At 45.7% G+C, this 22,987-nt stretch overlaps 1 protein-coding gene across 2 annotated transcripts in view; it reads left to right on the forward strand.

The window, feature by feature from the left end:
- SERTAD2 (SERTA domain containing 2) overlaps positions 1-22,380 on the forward strand; it is an 83,884-nt gene extending 61,504 nt beyond the window's left edge. For both annotated transcript variants that reach the window (XM_086744994.1, XM_086744993.1), the window contains exon 2: positions 16,713-22,380. In XM_086744994.1, the coding sequence (XP_086601120.1) occupies positions 16,717-17,661 (945 nt within the window). In that variant the 5' untranslated portion in view covers positions 16,713-16,716 and the 3' untranslated portion in view covers positions 17,662-22,380. The remainder of the gene's footprint in view (positions 1-16,712) is intronic.
- The last annotated feature ends 607 nt before the right edge of the window (positions 22,381-22,987 follow it).

The raw sequence follows: 22,987 nt of genomic DNA on the forward strand, positions 1-22,987 counted from the left end.
CCGTGACGTGGGAGCTGGGGTCTTCCTTGGGAGCATCGCCAGCACGGAGACACAGGCATCCGGGGGGCTTTTGAGAGCAAAGCGGTTCATCTTTTGGAAGCGATGGTGGAAAAAAGAAAACCTTTATTGGGATTCTCTTCAGGGTCGGGGAACACTTGGGGAAAAAATTCCTTTTGCGATGCTGCTTTCGTGTAGAGCGTTTGCTGCTTTACTCGTGTCGGGATCTGGAAAGATAAGTTCTCCTTAAGCGTGAAAATAGGAGTGCAGTTACCTGCTGTCATCTCTTGTGTTTTGTGAAGCACAGCTGGAGAACCCAGGGCCACTTCTGTTGCAAATCTGTGGAGGGGTTCATGTGCTCTCCCCTGGGACCCTTGGTGGCTGATTTACAGCTACAAGTCAGCTGCCGATGTAAAATAAAGCAAATCTGCCCGTTTCATGTCCATCTTGGGGGGCTGTCAGCCACTTTTACCCAAACTTCAGCGCGGCACGCCGGAGCTGTTGCGTGTGGCAGTCTGTTCAGACAAGTCCAAAGCTCTCAGGGTCGGGAAAGCCCAGGCTTTTTCAGGTAGTGCCCGGTGAAGTCAGCAGCCTGGCTCTCGCTGCCCTCAATGAGTGCTGGATTTGGGCACCGCAGAATAAGCCGTTGGTCAGACAACGGTGATAGAGGGCTTGGCCGCCCCGTAACATCATTTTTATGCTTTGTGTCTCTCAGCTGGAGGAAACGGTTTCTACTTGTGCGAATTGAAATGACCCTTCCTACCTTTTTATTTATTTATTTATTTATTTATTTATTTTAGGGATTTACCTGCACAAATGAAGGTGCTTGTGTCTTACAGGGTACAAAATTCACAGAGGCACCTCAGTTTCCATCTGAGTGCGCGGGAAGCTTTCACAGGGTGAAACGAACTGTAGCAATTAATTGTGTTTTCTTAAAAGTTGCTGCTGTTTGTACTTATATTGCTGTAGAAATTAAGCAGTTGATTAAGCAGGGTAAATTGAAAGTAGCCCTTTCTGCTTGAAGTTGAAATGCATACGTTTTTACATAATAAGATGGTATCTTTGGAATCTGATTTAACATAATGAGCTGGTGGTGGTGGAGATAGGAGGAAGATTATCAGTTTGTGCTGCCAGACAGGTATCCGAGAGCGTGTCCTAGGGAATACGTCCATTGTCTGGGCAAGTATTGCAGCATCTAACGTAACAGCTGTAGATCTTCCTCCTTTCGTGACCGATCCAACTTCCATTTAAGTTGGTGGCAAAAACCACCCACTCCTTTTCTGCAGGAACTGGATTGGACTGCTAACGAGTGCAGCTAGACTTTGTGCATATTGAAAAACTGCTTTGATTTTCATGTCAGGCTGATTTCTTTTTCTCTGAAGGTGATGAAAAACAAACAAAAAGAAACTTGCTAGCCGTAGGTACTTCAGGTTTTGTCTGTAGATGAAGCAATCTTAAAGAGCATTAAATACATCTGTTGGTGCTGATTTGTTAAGATTTCTAATTGTGTTCCTTTATACACCTGCTATTTTTAATAGGAAGGATGAAATGACAGTTTCTCAGTGTTTTGGTGGAAATAATAATATAAATAATCCAAGTACTCAAATTGTCTGCCTGAGAGGCATCAGGGAATTTCAGATAATGTACTAACATCAAGGCAAACCTCAGATTTCATATTCTAAATTTTTTTTTAGCCTCCATGAAGTACAACAGATCTTATGCAATATCTAGTTTGAAGGATTTTGCCATCATTTACACAAGCTACTCTTATTTTTCCAATAACTAATTCATAGGGAAAAAAATGGGTTTTTTAGGAACTCTGACTTTTTTCACACTGATGTAAAACACTCCTGGCACAGTTCATCTCCAGCAGTGCTAACACTAGACAGGTGATCCAAAATACTTGTGACTATTTTTGCTTTTATGTAACATCTTAAAGTGTAATCTGCCAAGCAAGGAGAATGCAGTACTTTGAAAGTGTGAGTAGTCTTCTGGTGATCTACTTTTTGTATAAGGGCTGGGTAGCGAGAGAGACACCTTCTTTTAACTCAACTTTGTATGTGTAGCTGGCTCACGAGGAGACAGCTCCTTAACACGCACACAAATCAGTGCCAGAAACGGCAGCTTTCAGTTACCAAGTCCAAAGATCAGGAGTGTACCAAAGGAGAGAGCAAGGTCCAGCTTCAATGTAAGCAGGTTGGCAGTAAGCACAGATCTTTAGTGTAGATGAATCTCTTGCTAATTAATAGTTTGTAGAAAACAGAATTTGCCAGCCTGAGAACAGTGCTCATTTTCTTCAGGGGGACAGAGTTGCACGTTTTCTGCCACTTGTTTTGTCTCTGAACTTCCATCAGTCAGAACCTGTGCTGTCAAGAAGAAGTGCCTGTTTTCAGCAAAGGGAGAGAGACCCTTGATGTGTGTTAGTTCTTTAATTTTTTTTTATAAACAAAGTCAATTTTTGTGTTTGCTGTAGTGGAGGCTTCTGGTTTGTTCAGCATTACCAGGGCAAACACTCTAACAAGAAACAGGATAACAATACTGACTGTTCAGTACAAGTTGGGAAGGAAAGCCCTGTAAATGCAGCGTTAACTTTGCTGTTCGGTGTGCTGAAGTTGAGCAAAACGGAGTCCAAAGCAAACATGTGGCTGGGAGACAGCAGAGGTTTTACGGAAGAAAGATGCCTGGATGTCCTGTGGCTGTACAGCACCGATCACAGAACGGTCCCCATCCTCTGTCTCACGGCTGCACGAGTGTTAAACGATGTGTGGTCGTGCAGAATAGAAGCTGCACGGTGACGTTTGCTTCACTGATGGCTCCCGATGAATGTGTCACACTGCAAAGTGGCCAGGAGGAGCTGTGAAGATGTGCTAGACCTGCAGCTGGGAGATTCCTCCCGGGCAAAGGGGAATTCCTGGGTGGGGAAGAGCTGATTTGAGGGGCATTTCCAACGGCCAGCCTCCAGGGCCATTGGGCAGCTAATGGTACAGCCTCATTGGTTTTAAGAAATTGCTTTAAGGAGCAAGCTGGTTTGAAAGGACTGAAGAAGCTGTCAAGTCACCAGAGAGTGAGTTTTTAGTTTTCACGTGTCCCTTCTTTGAGGGCGGAGGCTCAGCTAGCTCAAGTGAGACAGCAGCCGCCACCACATCAGAGCGGCTGTGGATTCAGGCCGCTGCGGTGATAGTAAAACCGTGCTCGGAGTCCTGCATTAGGCGAGTTCAAACCAGTATTCTTCCAAATAAGGGGCCGGGTTCAGTACTGCCCTCTGCTTGGTACGTAAAACCGTAGGCGTCGCCATGTAAGGTCTGAGGTTCCCAACCTATAGAAGATGATCAACGTTTTGAGGGCCGGTGGGCTTAAAGAGGAATATTTCATTAACAGCGCTCTGGAATTGAGTTTTAAGTGGCGTTCAATGACATGAGTCTCAGTCTGTGTAATTATTAGGAGCCAAAACCTGTTTACGTTGCTTTCACACCGGTGAGATGTATTGGATTTCATGTGACAGCTGCTGCTTCTAATGAAGTTAGAATAAAAATCGAATTCTTAGTATGGTAGAATACAAAGAGAAAAGTGCAAATGTGGGTTATTTTCTTTAATATTATTTTTAAATCTGGGCGGTATATGGAAGTAGCAGAAGAAAGAAGTTCCCTTTTCGAAGCAACTCTGAGTTGGTGGAGAGATCTAAACTCACCCTAGAGCTTGCTTGGATGATCTATAGCGAATAAAACTGTTTTCTTGATCCCAGATTTTCAATTCCCCCAAGAAACCCTTCTGCTGTTTGAGCCACGCTCACCTTTAGTGGAAATGTGACAATTACTGGCTATTTTCTTACAGTTTGTGATAGCAGCTGGTAACATTAGTCTTTTAAAACCTCCCGTCGTGCCAGACGGGCTATAAGGCTGAGCGAACTGCGCTATAGAAAGCACCACCCATGACTGGAGGTAAACTATGCGGATATATGTTGGGGTGGAGGTGGGAAGGAGCGTGGAGGGCATATTTGAAGCAGACTGTGCGACTGCTACAGCAGGTCTGACTAGTTTGAAATGCCTAAAGGCAGCTTTGTCTTAACTTCAGGTAGCTGCAAAATGAAGTTTTAAAACCTAATTCAGAAATACATCATCATCTTCCGGTGCCTCCACAAACTCTTTAACTTTTCATGTGTTTTCACAGGCAGTCTTACACCTTCGGAAGAAGCGTTTAATAGACACACGTGCACGCATGCGATTTGCGTATTTTTAAAATATAAATTTCATCAAGATAGGAGACTGGCGTTCGTGCACAAACCACAGTGTTTTTTTTAAACAACGGTAACATTTTGCTTTCTTATCGCTCTGTGTGTGTGTATGTGTGTCTATGTGAGAGAGAAGCCACTTTAAGCTATTTTTTTTTTTTTTTTTTTTTTTTTTTTTTTAATAGCATGATTTGTGGCTGGTCAGTTCTTGTGCCTTCGCCTGTCCCTGTGTGGGAGGAGGGGCTTAGACTTCATTAGTCTGCGCTGCGGTTGGAGGGATTGCGACCAGGACTACTTTCATGCTGGCTGTCCCAGGAGTACAATAACCTGCTTAGGTTACCCTCCTGTCCTCTGGCTCACGCTCTCCCTTGCCCTCCTGCTCCATCTGTTTGGCAAAATTGGCTCTTCTAAACAACCCTTCCCCCTCTCCTCCCCGAACTGAAGTATTCCAGAAATAACTTGTGAGTGACTAGCAGAGTGAGAATATTTTCTGTGTGCGTAACGTACAGTGTACAGCTTCCTGTTGCTGCTGTGCTTCCCCTCGCTGGCAGTGGAACATATGTGATACATACATGCTCTGATGTGTACTTTTTTTTTTTTTTTTTTAATTGTGGGGAAAATCAGTGTATCTTGGGTGTGCTGAACGGGTTGTGCCTGGCTGAATGTGGAATGAAGTTTAGGACGTTTAGTTTCAGTTTCCTGATCTCTTCTCCTTCTGTGTTTTCCACTCCCAATTTCCAAAGACTTAGCTTGTGGTTCAGTTTGGTTGTTCCATGCTAATCAAACTGTACTGAGCCTGCTTCGAAATACAGGTTTAATGCACATGTTGTTAAAATATGCTATTGAAAGAGTGTCCCCATGTCAGTTTAAATGATTTATTTTAGAATGTTTAAATTACTACACATAAAAGTTATGTGGATCCCCAGTGGCTGTATTAAAGGGTATCACTTCGGCGTAGTAGTTTATATTGTGAAATCAAGCAGGTGCCATGATAAACGGGATCTCTTTCGTCTCTGATTCTTAGCTGTTACAGGTTGAGAATAGTTCAAGGCTGGCCAAAGTTCCCTTTATCAGTTTTCAGAAGGCTCCTTCCTTGGATGTGAAAACACATGCTGTATTTCAACAAGCGCAAGAGCTTTAGTACGCTGGACTGAAAGGCCAACAGTTATCGTCTTGTCTAACATCACTTAACACCGTCTTAGCAAACTTTCATGTCAAACTTTAACTGCCTTATTTTTTTTTTTTGTTTGTTTTTGCTTGTAGTGGAGAAATGTCCAACTGCTTTTCTACCTCTTTAGGAGAAGCTTGGTGGTGAGTGGGTGCTTTTTCACAGATTACACTTGTTTGCAGGGCTGTGTGCCTTTTATTTAAGCAAAAACGTTGAAAAGGACTCATACGCCATATAGCTACTTTAAAAAAATGCCAGGGAACACTTTTCTTTCTTCCTCTTTTAACCCTCAGTAGTGAGAAACTGGTTAGCAAATAAAACCTGCAGGCCAGAAACAGAAATGACTTGTCATTGCTGGGATGTATGCTGCATTTTGCAGTATACATTTCTGTAGAGGTTTGGGGTTTTTTTCTCTCCTCTTCTTCCTCCCTGCCATTCGCTGCTTTTCAGTTTGACTGTGATAATTTATTCAACACTGTTTTCAGAGCAATAACCTACTTTTTGGCAAGCCATTCAGTTCTTTCCACTGTAGTGTGGATATTTTTTTCCTCCATGTGTTTATTAAGGGTCTGTGCCAAGGGGGGAAACCAAGGTGTCTTTGGGGAAAAGATACTACGATACACCCGAAAGCGAGGACTCTACCTGAGTAATTATACGTGTATGAGAAAAACTCTCTTATTATACACAAAGGGGTCTCGTCTCTCTTGAATGCACGCACAATTCTCATTAACCTTTGTAAGAATTATACACATCCGTTGAATGTGGGGCTACAATACTCAGTCCCTATCTACGCTAAAAATGTCAGCTAGACCGTGACACACGTTTGCCAATAGAGATGTCTTGTACAGTCTAACACAACGTTGCCATAATCTATTGTTCGGAGCGACGTCGCAGGGGAGGAGGGATGTATAGCCGGTCTTGCTATTTCATCATTCTCCCTCAGAGTCTGACTGGTAGCATCTTGTCGTTGCAGGCGTGTAATTTTAGCAGTGAAAAGGGAGCGTGTGTTTGCTAGCCTGTGTCACTTTCTGGTGGCCGCGCTAGCTCTTTCAGATTGTTTCTAATTTAATTTACAAGTCAGGCACTGCTTTTTAGCCAGGGCTTTCGCTGCGCATCTGATGCCTGCCAGCTCTGCAGCGGGAAGAAGTGGAAGGCAGTCAGCCCTTGGCTGAATTGGGCCCTGAAGCGGTATGCAGCCCTCTTAATTGCTGCTGCTCCACCGCTTGAAGAGATTACGGCTCTGGGTTCTTCTGGCACGGAGCTGTGCGTGCGGGCTCTGGTATGGCTCCTGGCCCACTGACGGGGAGATTTCGTTGTGCCGTGGTCCTGCTCTCGTACAAGGAGGCCCAGAGTGCCGGACTCGTGAAAAGAAACCGTGACGTGGAGCAGCTTCTTGGCTGATGCCGGGGAGGCTTGTGCATAGAAGCCCTCGCATACTTTTCGGGTGACAGCAAGCAGAGTCAGCTAATCACGTAGTAAAGGCAGAGGATCTGGCCTAGTGCTGTGCTTGGTTTTGTTTACCACAGCTCTGATTTCCTACCACTGATGCCCAGGTGTGTAACACAGCTCCTGGCCCTTAAGCTTTTGATGCTGGCAGCAGAGTCGCTCAGCCCGTGTGCGCACAGCGCAGTAGAATTTGATTCATGCTCGGCAGGCCTGGCTGCTTCCTTCATGCTGCCGCGTGGAGACCCAAATTTCAGCATAACCTCGTCCCAGCTCTGCTGGGTGGCTCTTTGAAGCACAGGGTCTCAGCCAAGCTGATCCCTGATGAGGAGGCTTCCCAGCCGTGGTGGCACGGGCGCTGTTGTGAGCAGAGGGTGCATGCAGCCATCCTGGGGACGGCTGTGAAGGAGATTGGGCACGGAGGTGACCCGAGGAGAGAGCAACTTTGCCGTCTTGCTGAAAATCTCTCTTTCCCCCTCTCTGACTAACCCTGACACAACAGCTTCTGGTAGTGGGAAGAGGGCAGTCCTCCACCCAGGCCTGGCTCAAAGCAGCGCTGCTGGGGTTGGTGGTCAGTGGGGCTGTGTCTGCATCAGGCCTGTGAAGGGCTGAGGAGGCGTTAGCAGTCGTAGAAAGCCTGTTTCTTAAAACTTGCAGTTGAGCACAGGACCGAAAAAGGACAAGCTGGGGTCTTGTTGGCATCTGCTGGGCGCTGTTGTAAGGATGCGGATGGGAAGTCCTGTCTGAAGCAGAACATGTGACACTTGACATTTTGGCTGTGTGAGACCTTTGAGATAGAAATTACTCCTGCTGGGCAATCCAAATGTGTTCGGGTTTTTTTGTTTGGTTTTTTGCCCCCCCGCCCCCAGTAAAGACAACTGCCTTCCTGCGTGTGAATAAAACCTATTTTGAAAAAAATATTTTATCTCCCTGGTATATTAAAAAGCTACATCCCTCCTCTTGCTTTGTACTGAGAAGAAGCCAGAGCTGCTCAGAGCTTTTGCTCCTGACTTCGGCCTCGCAGCGGGTTTGAAATACACCTGGCTAGCCTTCCACACATGGGACCTGCGCCGGCTCGTTCACCTTCTGATTTTGCCAGGGTAGTCTTTAATGGTTTAACGAGCTAACAAGTGCTTGTCCGACTTAAACTTTACGAACATGACGTTCTGCTGCCCCGATAGAATTCCTAATATTATAAACACCCTTAATAACACGGCTATAATCTAGAAAACCTGCTCTCCTTTTTTTTTTCCAAACAATTACTTAATGAGGCAGTAATTTATTCTAGGCTGTATTTGTTGGAGCCCATTCCAGCTTTATCAGACGTGTTCTGTTTGGTGGGTGCAGTTAGTCAAAAACATTAAAACTGCTCTGCTTCTTCCAAGGCAACATGTTACATTCAGCAAACTGACAGCATTAGAAACTGTTTCCAATTTAATAGAAGCATATGTTTCCTGCAGAACTTAACGCGCTACGGAGTTGGAGATTGCCTTAGACCGCGGCTTTGGCTTTTTTTAGCATGGTAAAAAGGAGCTGGGAACCGAAGGCAGAAGTGGAGCTTGTAGTTGTGTTTTTGGTAGTTTTGCTGGCTTTTGGTTTTTTTTTTTTTTTCAGAGAGCCTTTGAGCAGAGAGCTTTTGACGGCCTGCAAGTTTTAAGAAACGATCAAGAAAAAGGAGGAGTGTGGGCGGCGCACGTAGAGCTCTCGCTGGAGAAGCAGTTTCTGATCATTAACAAACAGCAAGAGCTTGCTTTGCCCTCTGGGCCTCAAATAGTACAGTATGCAACAAGGGAGAGCAGGCAAGGCACGAGGATGGAAACAGTAGGATCAGATTACAGTTTCAAAATATCGCTGGAACACATTGGCTGGCGTTACACTATTGACTGACTTCATAATTGCATCGCTTATTTGCTAGGGAAGGCTTCACCTTACTTTTTGATTAACATGGACGCTCCTTCGGGGAGCTCCTGGGGACTCCAGGCTCCGAGTACCAAAGTCAGCCCCCGCGAGAGCTGCGGGACTTCGGATGCTCCTCAAGTGAGAGCCTGAGCTGCCTCTGATGTCTTGTCTCCTGTTTGCCAGGAGGTTTCCTTGCACAGTCCCTAACTAATTCCTGCTTAGATCAGCCTCTGAAAGTCCACACTACGGCTTCCCTGCTTATTTTGATTTTAACTTGAGACCCCTGTCGCTTAGCTTGCTAATTGCTGTCCCCCAGTCTTCATTTGTAGGTGCCTGAAGTGGGGGGCTAAGACTGTATTTCTGTAGGGAGAGGGGGCTGCCATTCTTGCTAAATACAGGAGCGGGGTGCTTCCTGACAGGGTGCTGAGCAGCTTTGCTTGCCTCTCTGCTTCTTCTGGAAGAGCCGAGGTTCACCCATCCACCACAGAAGATGGGGAGAGGAGGTCTCTGTAAAATATATGTGAGAAATACCTGCCACTTACAGTTACTGCTGGCACTGACAGCCTTGCAGCAAAGGCTTGCAAACATAAAAACAATTCCCTGTACTCTCTGGAAGCACAGAGCTACCCAGGAGGCCAATTTTTTTATACAGCTCTAGAGGAGAGTTTTGTAAGTGCTTATTAAACCTCATTCCGTTAAAAAAAAAAAAAAAAAAAAAAAAAAAGCAGCCAGAATTAATGTTAAATGTAAGTGTTGGGGAAAACAAACCTTGTAAATGGGGAAGGTCTGAGCACTGGGTCTGGAGAGCACAGAAACCTCAGCACCGCTCCGCTCCCTGTACCTCTGGTCTAGGGTTGAGGTTTTTGTTTTCTAACTCTCATGTGACGTGAGACCCAGTTCTTCCCAGGCAGCGGTTGTCAGGAGTCCTCTCTAGCCAGGCAACATGGATGCATTACGCTTGAACAAGAAAAATCTGCATCAAATACTGAGAAGCTGCCTTGCAAAAAAAAAAAAAAAAAAAACAAAACCCAAACCCACAGCACCCATCAGCATACAAACTGAGCCAGCTGCAGCATATTGAACGTAGCTGTGCTTTACTGCGTGGTACATGCTGTACTAGCTCCCAGAGATGCTGCCGTGCCAGGATTTAAAGACCTCGGTGTCAACAGATAAAATCTTCAAAGAGGGATGATATTCATCACACAGTGGCTATTGGCTCTGAAAGTCCGTGTTGCTTATTTGTTCCAGTCCTGGAGTTAAACTTCTCGACACCTGGGCTGTTCAGCTTTCTTCCTTGTTTTTAGCGAGTCTGGGAGAGGGTGCCAGGTTTATACTGGCGTTCCCCTCAACTGTTTCCCTTCCTTTCCAGCTTTGAATGGGAGGAGGACGCCTGCGCTCTTGGAGGGCAGGCCGGTTCCTAGCTGCCAGGACAGGTTTGCTCTGCTTTGCCAGGATCCTGCAGGCCAAGGAGCATCATCATTCTGCAGGGGGTGAGCCCGTGGTCCTGCCCTGAGGAGCTCTTCTTGAGACGCAACCACTCTCCCTCTCTCTGCTGTGGCCTTGGGGATGTGGAAAGAGGGATGGGGAGAGAGAGTTTTACCTTATTGCCTCCCTAGCTCTAGGGGACAGATGCTTTGAAGTCATGGGGCCTGGTTACAAGTTCAGGTGGTCCCTCAGGCTGGATCTGGCAGCGCTGAAATGCCCCGTGGCAGCACAGCCCACCTTTGCTAGCTCAGAGGATCTAGTCCTCGCCTTGCCAATTGAACCCAGTTGGCACAAAAGGCCTTTTTATTTTGGTCCTGCAGCTACCTTTGCCAAATCCTGATCCTGCTGAAGTCAGTAACAAAACACTCATTGACTACCGTTGGGCCAGGATACAGCCAATGCAGCCCTCAAGGATGGGGAGTGAGGGATGGAGTTGAGGAAAATAATATTTCATGTGCCAGAAGTGACACAGAAAGTGCTTGCGTAATTTACTGGCGAGAGTCTCCGAGAAGCCCTGGTGAGGTTCATTTACACCTGAGGTTTGGGAAACTTTGAGGAATGAAATGTGCGAATTCAGTACTCCCATTGTGGTTTGGGGGGCTTTTGTGTTACATGTCTGCACACGTGTGTGTGCGAGGTAGTGTTTTCTTTTGACTCCCCCAAGTTGCCTTTTTCTCTCTTTTTTTTTTTTTTTTTGTGTGGGTTGGTTTTTATTTATTTATTTATTTATTTTTATTTTATTTTCCCCCCTGTGCAGTTTTAATTGCCCAAGATTTTGGAAAGTAACTAGCCCTGCTTTAAACCCCACCTTTTTGCACGAGCCCTGCCTGCTCACAGCTCTCCTTCGGCTTTTGGCTCCGTGGGGAGGAATGGTTGCCTGTGGGCTCCGTGCTTTTACCTTTTACTTCGTTCCAAAAGTGGACCTCGCTGTATTAAGCTGTTCATCCTCTAGACCGACTGATAGGGGTGGCGTAAATATGTGAGTGGAAACGTGACTTCCGCCGTCCCTCTTGCTGTTCAGTTCCTCTTTCTTTTTTTTTCCCTTCCTGCCTGCCTTCATGAGCGAGGAGGGACTCGTGGGTTGTGGAATTGGTTTACAAGAAGAGCCCTCAGTCTTGAGGGATGTTTCAAACTAAACTGTTAAAAGGCTTTGATAACTAACATTAAAGGCTATTTTTATTATTGGTGAGATAACCAAATCATGTATTTCCCTTCGTTTTTATATTTCCAGTGATTCCCTAGGCCAGACTCCTAGTGATTAAAGACTTCAGAAATAGTCCATCAGTGACAAGGTATAATGTCCTAAGTACGGTCGATAAATACAGTACTCCTCTCACAATGTGCGCATACCTCTGTCCTCTGGAGAGCGAAGGATTCGTCACTAAGTGGGCTCAGAGACATAGTCAGGCATTGCACAAGCTTCTCTGTCTTTAATCGATGATGGTTGACTCCAGAGAACCACCCGCTCCAGGCTGATTATCTCTTCTGCTGAGTCCCAACTGCATTTTTTTTTCCAGCTCCATCTGAAGAGCATGCAGAGCCAATAAAAAGTAAGCTAAATGACATGCAAATGAAAAAAATATATATTACTTTTGTTTTTCAATTAAGAAAAGCCAACTCCCAAACAATGCTAGAGTTTCTCTGGCTCTGAGGCGCGTGCGATCACCCTAAATGGGCAAAAAAGCAAGTTTAATCGTTCCCAGCAACAATGGTTCAGCCTTTGGGTCTGGGTCTTCCAGAGCTGGAGTCAGCCGGTGGATAATATTGGGGAAGATCTCCAAGTTACTCCCCCCACCCCAATCCCTGGATAAATGCAGTTTTTCTGTTGCCTTTCTTTAGCTTTCTGGTTCCACATACCTAAGTAACATTGAAAACTAACTTGCATACCAAAACCCTGCAACACCCTTCATTAAAACAACAACAAAGCGACATCCCATTTCGACTCTCAAGGCCTGGCCCCAAAATGACGTTTGCTGGCGGACAAATGGAAATGCAGCCAGAATACTTCTGGCTGGGATTGCTGCTCAGCCAAAATAGAGGCACAAAAGACCCTCCGTGGACATGACCCCCTATCGCTGCCTGTCCATTCATGTGGTTCGGTGGGTTGCTGTTGTCTGGCTGTCCCCGTTACGGCCATGTGACTTGGCAGGCCACCTCTGTCTTCTAATACAGTAGAGGGTGTGGGTTTATCTTATTTTGTACTGATCTTTGCCCAAACCGATCTGTAAGTTTAACGTTTTTGTTCTCCCAGCGGGAGCTTTGGCTGGAAGAGGCTAGGAGCAAAGTTTTTGAGATGAACAGAACTGAACCAGATCAAATGTTGGCATTGTACAGCTTGCTTTTTTTTTTTTTAAATCTAGTTCAGGATCTTAAGACATACAATATTTATTTATTTAATATAGGCATGAAGCTATTGGTTGAAGCAGGGAAGAGATGTTTTGAACTGTAAAGAACAAACAGGCAACGTTGTCTTAAACTGTGGCAGTCAGAAACTATAAAATTCCTTTCTGGAGATCCGGAGGAGGATGAACAAGCATGGAGCCCATCTGTTTTTACCAACTCTATCAGTTGGTCTCAAAAGATACCACCTCCTTGCTTTGCTTAGAGTGAATAAAGTGATTTATGGAAACTGCAGGAAAATGTTTTTACAATTTCCGTTTGCATGCCACAGAAGGTGGCAATAAAATAAAAATAGATAAAGCTGAGAGTCTAAAGGTGCTCATTTGAGCCTCCTGTTTTGGGGAATAAAATCCCCTTGCTTAGGCTGGCACCCTGCTTTGCTGCTTTAATGGTTAAACTTGCTTCGGAGTGTGTTTCTGGGGAAAAGGAAACTGAAAGCTGCACTGAAAAGCTAGTAGGTGAGATTGGGAGTTGCATGATCTATTTGATCTTTTAAAAGGATGAACTCTGAACCACGCGACGCGAAGACTGAGTGAGATGTGAAAGCCTGACAGTCATACATACAGGAAACTTTGAATCACTTCTTCCTGGAAAATGACGTCGTGAGGTTGTCGCCGTGTTTACTAATGATGATCCCATCGCTCTGACTGATCAGCTTAAAAAATGTCTTAACTGTTAGCACCTCAATCTTGGAAGCAAATGGGCTCAATTGGGTTAATTTGCAGTGCCTGCCAGCGTCCCCTGACAATAGTAATTAATAATCAAGTGCAGGGAATGGAGCGTGGCCACCCAAATGGTCTGTTTTCTTTATCTCAGGGAAAAAGGTTTGCCTTGTGCAGTGAATATTTTTATACCTTCCTCGCTGAGCCTGACAAACTTCAAAACTCTCATAGTCCCTAAGCCATTTAAAAATTTCTCCTTTAAATAGAGCATTGCGGAAGGAGCACTGGTATGTCTTCAGGACAGAGTCTGGCTCTTTTCAGGGGGAGAAGATAGCAGGAAGGGATGAAGAGCTGCTAGCTCTCAGTGTAACCCATCGCTGCTTTGAAAATGTGTTGGACTTGGGCAAGGGTTTCGATTCTTGCTAGCCTAGTCCCCTCTTGCTTTCTCTGTCTGAAGGGGAAGGAAGTGTGTCCATCGTGAACGTTTGAACAGCAAAGCCCCCTCCTCACACCCCAAACCCATGTGCATGGCTCTGGAGTAGTCCATGGAAGTGACACTAGGGAGCAGAGAAAAACCAGACTTCGGCAGTCGTGCTAAATTTCAGAGGTTTTGTTCACCCGAGATTCCAGGCGCGCGGATCGCTGGTAGCTGGCCAAGGAGCTTGGATGGCAGCCTACCCGTTCCTCAGCTCCACTCAGCTTGCTCCCTCCCCCTGCCTTTCTTTTTTTAATTGCATAATATGCTAGAAAATGATCTGGATTTGGGACTTAGTTTTAACCAGAAGAGGCTCACTTCACCCAATCTGATTTTGGATTTAGCGTCCGGCAAATGCTTTCTGAAACTCTCTTATTTTTACATTGAAACCCTGACTTCTTTTACCCCTTCTCCTTTTTTTGCAAGGGCTCCTTGCTTTTAAATGTTTGTCAGACATTCTTGGGGACGTTTGCAAGTCCTTCGCTGCTGCGGGACCAGCATATGATGATCAAATTGGTGTTAGACCTGCCTGGTGCAGTCATTTCGCAGGCGTGGATCCCGTTGGGAGAACTGGGAATTGTACTCAAATCAGGAAGGCGAGTTTTGTCTCCTAGACGATAGCTAGGCGATAGCTGCATAATAAAGCTCCTATGAGAGGAGTCAGGTTTGAGGTTAAGAATCTATTTATATGCCTGTTGCAACTTCTTTCTGGGTAGCTTGGGCTGGAAAGCATCTTCCACTTTTTTTTTTCTTTAAATGAGGCAGAAATCCTGATGCTATTCTATTAGTGTTGTGTTAAATGGAGGGAGGGATGCAGGGATGAACAAGGGGCTGTCTGTGATCCTATTAAAAGGGCACCCTGCCTGGGAAGATGAGAGAGGAAAGCCAAACGTTTGCCCTAAGACGTGGAAGCAGGCCGAGTGTCGGGTGCTGCTCTGCAACGTCTGCGACCCTACCCCTGTCTCCGCAGGCTGATTTGGTGCAGCCCATGGGACAGGCAAGTGAAGTGTAATACCGGCCTCTGCTCCTTCTGGTTTTGGTTTAGATATGATAAAGTAGCTTGTCTGCTAAACTGGGCCCTTTCCGGTGGTGGGGCAGAGAGTCAGAGGGAACCTGCCATCTCGCAAGCGCTGAAAGAGGTGCCTGTCACAGGGACTGTGCTGTTTCACCCAAGTAATCGCAGATATTTCAGCAAACCAAACCCTGGCTGCTCACCGAAGATGGGTGGTGGTGTGGGGCAGGGGGTTTCCTGCCCTACCGCTCTCTCCATTCGGATGCATAACGTTGGGTCATGCCTCTGTTATAGCACAGCAATTCCTTCATTCCTCTGCATTTGGGGGGATCTTCGTGTCACAAAAATAATGGTGACAAAATGAGGCTGGGACTGTGCTGCGTAGAGGAGCATTTCCAGGCCCTCTGAAACCTCCTGGAAGAGACAGCACTGGGGATTGAACTGCCCTACTTACTCTTCACTCAGAAATGATTTATGATGCAGGGCAAGTTTGGTAAAATTCCCTTTGTTTCCTTCTTCAAAACCTGCCATCTGACCAGGAGAAAAGCACATGCATTTACACAGATTTTTGTTCTTTAGAAAGCCCTATGGCATTCTTTTGTTCTCAAAGAAAACCTGACATGGATGCAGTTCTGAGTGAGGGACGTGCTTTAATGGGGTAGAAGCGAAGACAAATAGTGCATCTGGAGCGGTGCGCGCTTCCTCTGGTCCAAAAGCCATTCTGTCCGTGGCTAGCAAGGAGGAAGCAAAGGCTATTGGCGTCACCTTAGGCAGGCAGAAGCTGAGGGAAGGATTTCAAACACCGCTGTGTGAAAATGCCTCCCGTACCCAGAAGAGCAGGGAGTGAGAGCACAGCCCACCCCAGCCCTCTGTCAGAGCTGCCATTGCTTCACGCGCAGGTGGGGATGCAGGACATCCCCCCCAGCCCCACCAACGCAAGGGGGCAGGCAGGGCCCTGTGCTCTCACGTGGATTCAGAGTGTGGGACTAGGGGTGCTCCTTGGGGGCCTGGGTCCTGGTGGGGGGTGCTCAATGCTCCAGCAGACACGGATTGTCCAGCAGACATGGGTTGGGAGACTCCTTTGAAGCTTTCCCACGCAGATACCTCCATCACCAAGCTGAGACCAGGCACTGTCAGTGTTGAAGGCCTGCAGCAGCAGAGTGTAGTGTGGGAAATAGTCTTGGAGATCGGACTAAAAGACCTGATGGATCTTCTTCTTAATCTGTAATTTATCAAATTCTGAGTGTAGTAACTGCATTTCCTGCTCTAGTGGTTTCGTCCTTATGCGGTCAGTTAAATAAACTTCCGAGGTCAGATACGTGTATGTCCTGGTGTGCCAAAGGGTTGAACTTCCTGACTTCCCCAAGAGGGTTTCTCTCAGTTCTCTCAAGTGAAGCTTGAGCCTCGCTCCCCTTCCCCCTGCGAACACAGTTTTGAATGAAAAGTGAAATTCATTGTAAAAACCTCGGTGTATTACGTTTGTACTCTTAGGCACAGTACTGCATCAGACAGGAAATTTAAAGGAACGTTCAACATGGTACCTGTAGTTTGTGCACCTATCTACAGATATTTGGGGACCATACCCTTAACATCCGCAACAGTGAAATTTGCTGCCAAGCATGCACGGGCTCGAGTTTTATAGATGCTGTTTGAATTCCTGCTTGGAATTTACCAGCAAAGCCGTGCTTAAACAGGATGGACTAGAGCACTGTGTTAAGGCGGCCTCTGCTTCTTCGTTGCGCTACTGTGGGCCATGAGTGAGTTATTTGTGGGGGCAGATGTTCCCTTGTGACTGTTGGGGTAAGTGAGGAGGGGACAGAGCGGCCAATCTGTCCACACTGCATGTGGCAGGGAACAGGTGGACTGGGATGGGGATTCAGGTGGGAAAGAAGAGTGGGCTTCAAGCTTTGCTGGCTTCATGGGTCTCTTCTCCTTCCTTTCAGATATATGTTGGGGAAAGGAGGAAAGCGGAAGTTTGACGAGCATGAAGATGGGTTGGAAGGCAAAGTGGTGTCTCCTACTGACGGTCCCTCTAAGGTGTCTTACACCTTACAGCGTCAGACTATCTTCAACATTTCCCTTATGAAACTTTATAACCACAGGCCATTAACCGAGCCAAGCTTGCAAAAGACAGTTTTAATTAACAACATGTTGAGGCGAATCCAGGAGGAACTCAAACAAGAAGGCAGCTTGAGGCCTGTGTTCATGACCGCTTCGCAGCCCGCCGACCCTCTCAGCGACAACTTCCGTGAGGCCCAGCCGGCGTTCAGCCACCTTACCTCCCAGCCCCTTCTCCCCACTGACTTCGTAAGCACTACGCCCCTGGAGTCTTGCCTCACCCCAGCCTCTTTGCTCGAGGATGACACTTTTTGCACTTCCCCGACTGTCCAGCACGATGGTCCGACAAAACCACCACCTCCTGCTCTCCAACCAGTAAAAGACAGCTTCTCGTCAGCCTTGGACGAAATCGAGGAGCTTTGTCCAGCACCTACCTCCGCAGAGGCAGTAGCAGCCGAAACAGCAGCCCATGACTCTAAAGACCACCCCAGCGAGTCCAGCGTTCAAAAGCCCGAGGGCCTCCCGGAGAGCAGAACGGCCGAATCGAAACTCATGGACTCGCTGCCTGGCAACTTTGAGATAACAACTTCCACAGGTTTCCTCACAGACTTGACCCTGGATGATATTCTGTTCGCTGACATTGATACGTCCATGTATGATTTTGACCCCTGCACATCTGCCACAGGTGCTGCCTCAAAAATGGCTCCTGTCTCAGCAGATGAGCTCCTAAAAACTCTCGCTCCGTACAGCAGTCAACCAGTAACTCCAAATCAGCCTTTCAAAATGGACCTCACAGAACTGGATCACATCATGGAGGTGCTTGTTGGGTCTTAGAATATAGAAATATAGCAACTTCTTTTTTTTTTTTTTTTTTTTTTTTAAATTTTAAGTACCAGTATATACACTTGGTAGTATTTCCATAGTCCCTCCCGCCCCCGATTCACAGCACTGTGCATGCGTCCTTGCTTGCCTTTTTTGAAAAGAAAAGGATCACACTAGTTTTTGCTTCGAGCAGAGTTGGAGTGCCTTCATCCATGTATGACCACTTCTAATGTATTTTTTTTAAAGTGGTTCCTCAAGGAAGACCGACTATCCTGGTATAGGAAAGAATATGTATTGTAGACAATGTTATGTTATTACAAAAAAATAGAAGAAAAAAAATGAAAAAAAAATTGTAAAAGCTAAGCACAAGGATTATGTTGGGGAAAGCTGTAAATTGCATGTGCATATTTGTCTATTTTTTCTATAAGTTTTATTGCAAGAGGTAAAAAATTTTATTATTTAGATAATCTCAATACCATTTTAGCCCTGTATAGGTTGACTTAGCAATTCAGCCTTTTGGAGGCATTAACCTGCTCCTCTTTAAGTGTTGCATTTACATGGCTGTTTAGAAACTGCTGCCCAAATTTATTTTATATTTTTGTACAGATTCTGCAGTTTATGATATTGTTTTTTCTAAAAACAAATGCTGTTTATACACACGAAAAAAAAATAGCTATTTTGATAGGATTTGCTCACATAGTTCCTGCATAATTCAGATGTACAAGAACCACTTGTACTTTTATACAGAGTTGTAATGTTTTATATGTGTATGGTGCAAAGCGAAAATCGGATCAAATAAGCCTGCAGTCGGTTTCCCTGAATGCAAACAAAAAAAAAGTGCTTTAAGAAAGGGCTGGGAGCTGCTTCTGCAGGAGTTTCACAAGTGTTTGCTCCCTGCTGTACCCACTGCGCACTACTGTGATTCCTGAAACTTAGAGCCATGTCCTTTTCCAACACGTATGTGAAGCAGTTGGCAGGAAACAGTTGTGGAACTTCACCCGAAGAGGTCCCGAGCGCCACCGCGGCTGCAGCCCCCCGGCCCGCCCACCTCCCCTTGCCGGGGTGTCCATCCCGCGTGACGTGGAGCGCCTTAACGCAACGGCAGATCAGCACTTCCTCACCTGAAAGCTCCTCGGAATGGTTTTGAGGAGGGAAGGTGCCCGTTGCCCACCGAGAGCCAAGCTCTGGCGGCGATCTTCCTGGCGTACATGACCGGGCAGAAGACTGTGGCGTTGACAGCGTCCACTCGCCCTTTCTTGGAGCATTTCTCCTTCCCTCTCCCCACCTCACCGTGCTAAGTGCTGAAAAAGGCAACTTCAGTATTACTGCAGTGAAGCTCATCTCTTACCTGCACTGGATGGACTTGCTTTGATATCCATTGCCGTCGAAACTGGAGCCAGTCGCGTTACATCACTTGGCATCTCGTATAGGGTTGGTTTCTTGTATCAACTGTGTTACCTGCTTTACACTTTATAGACCCCTTTTACAACAAATATACAGACACAGCTTTCTATGCATGGTCCTGTTCCCCAGAACACCCGAGAAGTCTTCTCATTACTGCACCAAGAGCATATTTTTTTTTTTTTAAAGTTCCTTGTGGTGTACATTTAATTTAAACAAAAAAAAAAATGTTTGCAATGTATCATGCCTATTGCTGAAGTTGCTACGGCATTTTTAGTTTTTCAATGGTACTTTAGCTGTTGAGCGCTGGTTACAACCTATATTGTTGACATGCCTATGGCTTCTTTAGGAATAACTTTTATATTTATTTAAGAAATTTTAAATTATGTTTTACGTCATTGGGCAATATTCAGTCAGTTCTGCTCCCTTCTTGTCATGGATGAAATTGGGTCTTGGCTGCCTTTTAAAGAGGTGGCTTTTTATAAATTGGCACTTTATACCAGGCCATAGATATTTATTAGTGTATAGATAGATGTAACATAGATGATAGGCACAGACACAGTGTAAAAGCCAATGTGTTTTGCAATGAAGGAACTCCTAATCAAAAGGAAAGGCAGCCTGTACAATTACAAAATGCGCTTTTGGCTCCTGTCTTCTGCCAGGGTGAGATGTGGGCCTGGGGCCAGGGGGAACTGGCTGAGGAGGGTGGGTTTGTGTTCTTCTTTTCTTTTTTCCAAGCTGAACTCGGTGAAGCAGCACGATGCTGATGGATTTGTAGTTGTTTCCGTACATGGAATTAAAAAAAAAAAAAAAAAAAATTAAAAAGAAAGTTATTGCTTCCAACAGAAAACCATTGACCAAGCGTAGCTTTAGGGACCATCGGAAGTGAGGGGGTGGGGAAGGAGGGGTGGCGGCGGGTGCTCCATCTCACACCCAGCAGCAACTGGACCTTGCCCAGCTGCAGTCCTCAGCCCTTGTAGGGAAAACAAGCAGCCCTGCCAGATCTGCACCTCCTGTAACTGGAGTAACTGGGAAAACTTTAGCCATGCAAGGGTTGTGTGTCTGTCTGCACAAACCTGTAGGTAACATCAGCAGTGTCACACGGTAACTTGGTTAAAAACTTCATTTACGGTATGCTGGAGTTGCCTTTTTTTTTTTCTTTTTTTTTTTTTTTGAGGGGGGATTACATATGCATTTAAACAAATACCATATGCTAGGCAAAAGTTCACATCCATGCCATTTTTTTTGAGAGCTGTGCTGTTGTTTAAAAGTGGGGTTAGTTGAAGGTTTGTTTTTTTTTTTTTTTTTTTTTTTTTTTGTATCTGCAGAACAGGAGAGGAGCTCTAGATCCACTTTACCACTCAGAAGACGATGTCTGTGTATCCTTGGTGCTGAAGCGCAGAGTCCTTACAGGAATCCCATGGGACATAAACATAGCGGACTAGGCAAAAAATTAGCAGGGCTGGTGCTGGTCTGTAACCACAGCAGGCTACAGCCATAAGGGCCTGTGGGTTTCGTCCCACGTGGTCACTTACTGCCTCTCGCGTGGCCTTTGCCACGGCCCTAAGAGCAGCCACGCGCAGAATGTCTCGAGCCCTACACCAGGGATGGAGAGTGACATTAATGTGCAATGAAGTGACAAGATGGGAGCAGAATAAAAGAGCTTTGGATTTGAAGTGATTTTTTTTGTTTGTTTTTCATAAATTATTTATTTTTTTTTTTTCCTTCTGTAAATATATTTATTTTATTGTGAAGCTAACAACATCTGGATTGTAACATGTACAGAATGTATGGTAGGAATGTATTCTCTTGTAGGAATGTAAATCTGTATGAAAAAGGGTATGGGAGCCAGATTCAGAGAAGATGAATTGAGTTCCAGTCAGGATATGCATGGTTCACATGACTTTTTAATTTCTTTTCCACTCTTTTGTTTTCTAATATGGGTCTGGTTGTTTGAAATATGCAAAAAAGGTATGGATGAGGGACAGTTTTATGTTCAAAATTAGTCCTAGTCAGGCTCCTACGCTGGCAGCTTCTTGCGATGAGCCTCCCCCAGCACTCTGCTGGAATCTGCAACAGGAGTGAGGAGCAAATGCAATCACCTCCATTGTGCTGGCCTGGTACCGGTTTGAAAAAGGCGGTTTATTTATTTATTTAAAAAAAACGCTACACATGGGAAGCCCGGCTGAAGGCCCTGGGGCTGGACAGCTGAAGAAGGTTGCAGGATGTCACCTCTCCAGCCCCAGAAGTTGCAACAACAGAGCTGACACCACCTCGTTGCCAGAAGGTAAGGCCAGACAAGAAGTCATGACCACACATCGCACATGCCAGCGTTGTCCGTGCGTCCCACCAGCCGCTCCTTGGACACCACAGGTCCCCTCCAGAGCCCGATGGGACCGCACAGCCCTATATGCAAAGGAAAGGGGAGCGTCCCTTTTCAAGATAACATCATCGAGCAGTGTCATATTTGGATGCATCAATTTGGCACCTTCCTTGCAGCCAGCTAGAACAGCAAGAGAGTAAAGCCACCGTCTGAAGCAATCACTGTATGAATAAAAATAAACGTGGACCTTGGGAAAGGTAATTTAGTTTTTCCTCAATGCTGTGTGGTAATAGCCTGGGTTGTTTAAAACCGATGTTTTGAATCCAGAGTTTACACTTTTATCACCATGAAATTCAGTAAATTGTAATGGGTCCTGTCCAACAAACAGTTTAATTCACTCCTGCATATTGTGAACTTTTTGTTCTTGTTACAGGGTTTTTTTCCTCCCCCATCAGGTTTCAGTATCCGGCTTCTGTGCAAGTTGCTTTCAGTGCTTCTGTTAATTAATGAGATTGAACATTTTTTAAATAAATTAGTTCTTTTTTTTTTTTAAGCACTTTTTCTTTTCCTGAAAAAAAAAAAGCCTAATGCAAGTTCTGGAACCTCTTTAAAAAACATGAATTGCAGATAAAATCCCAGCCTCGACTCCTATCTAGTTCTGAGCATAATCTATACTAGCGCCTGTAAAGGCCAAGATTCTGGAAAAGGTGTAAATAGTGTGACATGTTCAGTGCATGGTTGTTTGAACAGGGCTTGTTGTCGTCAAAAAAAAAAAAAAAAAGGAAAAAAAAAAAAAAGAAAAAAGGCTGTATTTCCCCTTCCCCTCCCACAGACCTTAGAGCTGTGCCTTTTCTATGCAATATTACAGACATATACATCTGAAACCAGATTACTGTATTCACATGTAGGTATGGGCTGTAATCAAAAAAACAATTGGACAAATGTACATGGAAATGAGCAGTCTTACTTTTGTAGTTTTATATTATACAATAAACTATTAAAATAAATTCTGGCTTCGTTCTTTCCCTCCATGAAAGAGGACTGTAAGGGGAAGACGGACCCCACGGGTCAGCAGCACGTGAGGGCTGTGGGAGGTGGCAGGGGACAAGGGTGGGACAGCCTGGTCTCACCCCTTGCAGAACAAGAGAAATGTCACCTCATGTGAGGCTCCTGTCCCCGACACAGAGCGGGTACCCACGGTGGCCATGTCCTTCGGTGGCTGGTCTTGGACCATGAGCGCCAAGGGATGCTCGGCTCTGCTGCGGTGCAAGCTGCGGCTCTGAGCTGGGCCGTGTGGTGCGTGCAGCTTCCCGGGGCGCAGCTCGGCTAGCGCAGAGCAGAATCTGTCCAGTTTTAATACATATAATGCACTGTCCTTTCGGGCATTAAATCCCAGCAGTAAACATCTGATAGCTTAATCCACTGCTTCATTTATCAGCGCCCTCTCCCCCTCCCTCAGGTGACTGGTGTTCACTTTCAGGGCTGGCCAGGAGGGAGATCTCGCCCCTCTCTTTGGCTCAAGCCTTTTGTGGCAATAAAGCAGCAAGCGCAGCCCAGGAGCACCGTTTGGGCTGGCCCCGGCTGCGGTGCACAGCACATGAGTCACCGTCCTTC

Source organism: Chlamydotis macqueenii, chromosome 3 (assembly GCF_036417535.1).
Source record: "Chlamydotis macqueenii isolate bChlMac1 chromosome 3, bChlMac1.mat, whole genome shotgun sequence".
Lineage (NCBI taxonomy): Eukaryota > Metazoa > Chordata > Aves > Otidiformes > Otididae > Chlamydotis > Chlamydotis macqueenii.